The sequence below is a fragment of the Pteropus vampyrus genome, unplaced genomic scaffold, assembly GCF_000151845.1.
Source record: "Pteropus vampyrus isolate Shadow unplaced genomic scaffold, Pvam_2.0 Scaffold876, whole genome shotgun sequence".
NCBI classification, from domain to species: Eukaryota; Metazoa; Chordata; class Mammalia; order Chiroptera; family Pteropodidae; genus Pteropus; species Pteropus vampyrus.
This window is the reverse complement of record NW_011889657.1, coordinates 90,886-96,885: the sequence shown is the minus strand read 5'-3', so window position 1 is coordinate 96,885 and position 6,000 is coordinate 90,886. Positions and strand designations below refer to the sequence as shown.

At 39.3% G+C, this 6,000-nt stretch overlaps 1 protein-coding gene across 1 annotated transcript in view; it reads left to right on the top strand.

Annotated features, from left to right (window-relative positions):
• The window catches only part of LOC105309838 (protein kinase C-binding protein NELL1), a 241,562-nt gene that overhangs the window by 184,404 nt on the left and 51,158 nt on the right, over positions 1–6,000 (top strand). The window contains exon 8 of the mRNA XM_023526447.1: positions 3,887–4,012. Coding sequence (XP_023382215.1) covers positions 3,887–4,012 — 126 coding nt within the window. The remainder of the gene's footprint in view (positions 1–3,886; positions 4,013–6,000) is intronic.

Genomic DNA, 6,000 nt, shown 5'->3' with positions numbered 1-6,000 from the left:
CAACATGATTTAGCCTTTAGCATGCCCTGCTCCAATCCATTCTCTTCACTACAGCTGAGTGATATTTTAAAAACAGAAATTGGATGGTGTCACTACACCAATTAAAGTCCAGACTCCTTCACGTGTCCTACCAGGCCCAGCAGGATCTGGCCCGAGTTTATAGTTCTAGTTTCACTTTAAATAGGGAAAACTCCTTCCTCTAATTCTTCTCAAACTTTCTTATTTATTGAGTATGTTATTTCCCTCCCTTTTACCTGTTTCACATCTGTTTCGGGTCTCAAATAAAAAGAATCCTTGTCTGTCCCTCCACAAGTAGGTCAGATCCCCTTGTTAAAAAGTCTTACATTCTTGGTAGAACTTACCAAGTTTGCCTCAACATTTACCAGGCTGTGAGGTCCATGATGGCATTTTGTTTATCACTCTTTCTCAGAGTTTAGTGGAGAGATAATTAGTGTTCACGCTTAGTCATAGAGCCGTACTTTGAAGAGAATGGGAAGTACAGTTGCTTTACGTACCCAGAGGGAAGAGAACTGATAATATTTGATGAATGACACTAATGCCAATAACCCCCTCCGATACCTGGCTTCTCTTGCTGTTCCCAACCTCTCACTTATAATGGTCTGCTCTTCTGCTCTTTTGTAGTCATGTGAGAGACCTTGTAACCCACAATAATTAAGTCACCTCCAAAACCTTAATGCCGAGCACACCACTCTATGGCTCCATTTTCTAGTTTTCCAGCTCATGTACTATAGCACTCTCCCTGTATCGTTCTTGCCTTCTACAGTGTTTTTGCTGCAGTTTGGGTTCTCCAGGAAGCAGGCTCTGAGATGGAGACTGACATGCAAGGAAGTTTATCAGGAAGTGCTATAAGGATAAACACCTGTGGGGGATGGAAAGGCGACAGGATGGGTAGAAGTAGAAGTTAGCTCAATCCTACTGAGTACTCTGAACCTGGGGTAGAATTATCTTGAGTTGAGATGAAGGAGAGTCAGTCTTTATTGTAGGTTGCCTTTAGGATGGCAGTGTGAGGCCCTCTCTCTTCAGCTGGGGACAATTTCCCTAAGGCTATACAGTTGAAGATTATTGGCAGGCAGTATTCTCAGTAGCTGCGTGAATAAGTTCTTTAGTCCTAAAGAGATGTCTGGGCTGTGCAGCACAGTGTCCACCAAAATATCCAGTTCACTTCAACTGTCTACCTCCTTCATGTCCTCACTTCTCTCCTTAATTGTTGAGGTTCCTTGGCACCTCGTTATCATCTCCTCCTTTCTCATACCTTGAATTCTCTTGCATCTTTTTCTTTTTCACTCATCTATTTACCTAAAAGCTCATCTCTGATTACACTGAACTTTCTAATTACTCTGGACTTGCCCCAGACATCTGAATGGGACTGGAGAAAAACACGTGGCCATGCTGACTGCTCTCAACTTAACACACATGACCACAAATCACTAGCGGCTCCTCAGCCACCCTACTACACACTCTGTTAAATTCTCTTTTCCTCTTTCCAAAATGATTATAGATACCACTCCCTTCTCTTTAAACATCAAATACCTTTTTCTTCTCATAATTCTCAGATGTTACCTTCTCTTTTCATTTCATTGAGAAAAAACAAGCCTTCCCATCACCAAATATGCCAATCTATCTTCACCTCTTCCCTTATCTTTTGGCCTCATTCTTGTTGTTATTTACTTTGCTTTGCTCCATTTGTACACTGGTGCTCGGATCCTCTTGCCTTCTCCAAAACTGCTCCTGCAGTGATCTGCTCTGTATCACCATTTTTCTTCACCGGTACTGAATCATTCCCAAAAGCATACAAATATGCTGTGATCTTTTCTGTCTTTGCGCTAGACTCTCTCATCACAAAGTCTTGCTAGAGCTACTACCCCACTTTTCTTTTTGGGAAAATATCTCAAAAGGTTCACGTTTTTCTTTCTCCACTCACTTATATTCCATTCTCTCTTTAATTGACTCCAGTCAGGTTTTGTCCCAACACTTTCCCCAAACTACTCTTATTTAGGTCAAGGTCAGCAGTGAACTTCTTGCCAAAAATCCAGTGGTTAGTTCATTCTTTATCTCTTCAACTTCTTAGCAGCAGGAGACAAAAGTGATCATTACTCCTTTCCTCAAGCATGTTTCGTCTTGACTTTCATAATATCCACTCTTATGTGAAGCAAAATGTTTAAATGATGCCTGGTGTCAACTCGTTAAAGAGTTTTACTGCCCTGACAGCCAGAAAGACTTGAACTACATCTCATGTATGTGTGCAGTTACTGTCCTATTTCAAATTTCTGGGAGAGTTCCCTTCACACCCTTCCTCAATGTACTCTTACATAGTTTTTGTATTTCTGTCACTCATTTGTTTTTATTATGCATTGTCTTGGATCACTTTGGGAAGTGCATAGTATTGTGCAGATCGAACACTTTGTTGGTTGCATGAATTATTTCACTAATTTCTGCTGTTTTGTTCTTATAGTTATGGAAGTCTTGCTAACTGTGAGTCTCCTTCCAAGACCTCAGTTACCCCACAAGAATTTTTATAGGCTGACAGATCTTTAGCACTGAAGAGAATTTGATGTTTTTCAGGATCATTTTATTAGAAAATAATTTACTCATACTTGTAAAAGAAATAAATAAAAGGTTTCTAGCGACTCAACGTAGCTGTTTTTATTCTGTTTCTGTACATGAAGGAAAGGTATTAGGACTTCAGTGATTATCTTAATAGTAATGGTATATTTGACTATCACTTTCAAGGTGCTTTCATGAAGTAAATCATAGTAAATAAGAAATTGACTTCTAAGTTCAAATCCCGGGGATAGCATCTTCTAATAGGATGATTTCGTGCCTGATATTTAACTTCCCTCAGCCTCATTTTTCTAGACTTTAAAATGCAAGTAGCGCTGTACATTATTCATGGAATTACATGTGGATTAAGTTATATAAATTGCATATAAAGATATAAAGCTGTAGGTTTCTAGCTGACCCTATGAAAAGCCGATGAGGATCCTGGGACTCAGAGAGTCGTTAAATGCAAGTCATACACTAGTAATTAACAGAACCGGAACAAGAATTCACATTTTCTATCTTGGATTCCTGTGTTGTGTTTATATCCCTCTGTTTTCCTAGCCATCAGACATAAGCAGTCCAAATATAATGGGCATAAGGTCATGTTTTAAAACAACCCCAGAAGAGACCGAACTCTGAATTTAAGGTTATAAGTTATTTTAATTATTATCGTGAACTTTTATGAGAAAGCAAGTGATTCTTTGACCTCCATTCTAAAGAGAAAAAGATCTTTTTGTTGAATCAGTTCATTATTCTGTCACATGGGATGGATTTCCAGGTCAAGATGAAAGACATTAATTTGCATTAGACAACAGCTGCTATCTGTATTCACCATATAACATGGGAGAAACTGGCTACACCATCATTTTGTAACAGATGGATTAAAGCATGTCTTAGTAAGACACATAAGCAGAGAGGGGATGGATTCCCTTGATCTTGCTGATAACAGCTATACCATGTAGAGTGGACACCTAATAAATATTAATTAGTATCAATTCACTGGGCACATAGCTACTTGTTATCGGACATGTAAATCAAGCTTTCTCCACAATGAGGGATTAATAATAGTAAATTCAGTCTTCATACTTCTTGAGTTTTTAACTGTTGTGTTGCACCATGAATCTTTCTTGAAGTACTTTTAGCTCAAGGTGAGATCTAATACACCAGCTGAATTCGCACTTGAGCTTTGTGTTTATAATATATCTTGCTTTTTCTTTTAGTCTCAATGGGTATTCACCTTTTCTGATTTTATTGGAGGAAGATTGCACTCTGGTTTAATCATTCGACTAACCATGATATTGCTTCTTTTTTTTTAATCCTTCAGATATTGATGAGTGTGCAGCTAAGATGCATTACTGTCATGCCAATACTGTGTGTGTCAACCTGCCTGGGTTATATCGCTGTGACTGTGTTCCGGGATATATCCGTGTGGATGACTTCTCTTGTACAGGTGAGCATTAAGGACCAATGTTGTATTTCTGATTTAACCTTTCTCTGCAATGCGTCTGTGTTGTTACATTTAGCTCCAAGTGCACTAAGTACTATTTTTGCCCAACTAGTTCTTCCCTTGTTTTATTTTACCCTTAGATTTTGAGGAAAAAGCAATTAATAAAAAAATTTGAACTGCATAATTTAATTTCACTCCCAGTATTTCTGCCTGTGTGTGTGAGCACGCATGCATGGGCATATGATTTGATATTGCAGTCCCAGTTGCCTATAGTAACACTGAGGGACTTAAGAGTCATCAGTTCCAAAATGTATCAGACTTTTTAACTATTTTCTTTCCATCATGATGAAGTGCTTTGTATAAAAGAAATGTACTTTGCTCCTATTAGGAAAGACAGAGTTTAAATTTAAAGGGGAAGCGGGAGTACCCGATGGGCAGGGCAGGGATTGGGCATATGGGAACCAGTCAAGACTCTTGATTATATTCTAATTATTAGTTTCCCTTCTCTTCTTCTTATGTCACTGGGCTTTCTGTCCTAAACTGGGATTCCAGAGACTGTGGGTGGTGCCTTTGTGTGAGCAATGCTGGCTTTGTGGGCCATTTGCTTTGAGCTTCAACATACTTTCAATTATGTATATGGACACATGAACAGTAAATTGGTTAAAGGAGCCAGATGATTCTGAGTCTTTCTTCTCTTGGCCAAATGTCTTTAAATGACCAATTTGAATCCTATGAGAAAAGGGCCCTTGAATACAGGATGTTAGTCATGTTGTACTTTTTTACTAACTCCTGCATCTTTTTCTTTATCCTGGTAACATTGGCGTCTAAAAACTTGATTCTTTACTCAGAATGGAATGCCACTCTTTTCTTAATGTATTTTATTCTGAGTGACCTTTTCAGAAGAGCCGAAATTTGCAAAAGTTAGAGAAGCATGTTTGTATGTTCAAATACCTTTGCCATGGATTGTTGGATTTTTATGTTACTTTTCTTCAACTGAGGGGCTGGTGATCTCAGATTGATATAGGTTTTTAGTGGCCACAGAAAGCCAAATCTCATTTACCTTTTATATATCGTAACTAAAGTTCCTAGAGAAAAAAGAAAGACTGCATAAACATAGCATACTGAGATCTAAACATTTAGGACCTACAAACAAACACAACCCCCAAATCTGTGATGTTGTGACTATTTCTCTGTTCTCAATAGTAAATCAATGTCTTGCCTTATTTTAACCTTAAGATAAGAAGGAGCCAGTGAATATCCTCCCAACACAGCAGTGTCGTATCATGCAGCTCAGTAGACCTTAGTGAAGGCCCCGTTGTGTGGAAAGGACTTGTTGAAGTTATATCAGAATACCACGTCTGCATTCATTTTCTCACTGAGGGAGGAAGGCAAGAGCTGGTTCTTGTTGAAAGCCTAGTAAGGACAGATGCTACGCCTGGTGGTTTATATATGAGACAAGATGGAAAATGTATTATATTAAGAACTGGCTTTAGAATTACTTTTTGAAAGGAAACTGTGTTGTTTGGAGTAGAAGACCACTCCTCTCACCACCTCCAGAAAGACTGTGCAGTTCTGCAGGAAAGTACACACACCCATACACACACACACACAGACCTTTTGCTTTGTGTGTATACATTTTGTCTGAGAGGGAACGGAAAAGTTAGAATAAAAGAAAGCAAAACAAGAGGGAGGAGAGCGAGGAACCAGGCAGAGAGCAGAGGGCTTGGTGCTCTGGAGGACAGAGGGCCAGGGAAGACCAAGCAGTGGAAGAAGGGTAACTGACAGGACCTTTAAGGCTTGGAATATTTAATGTGAGGTTCGTTATTGTTTGTGTTTTGCTCTGCAGTATGTAATGCGGTTTTTCCTCATGACCCTCAAACCTTCAGCAATGAATACCCACCCTGAGTGCTAAGGGAGACCCCCCCTCCCCACTCCAACGGAAGGCGGGTTAACATGGTGAACAACGTAAATAGAACACGTGTGTATAGGGT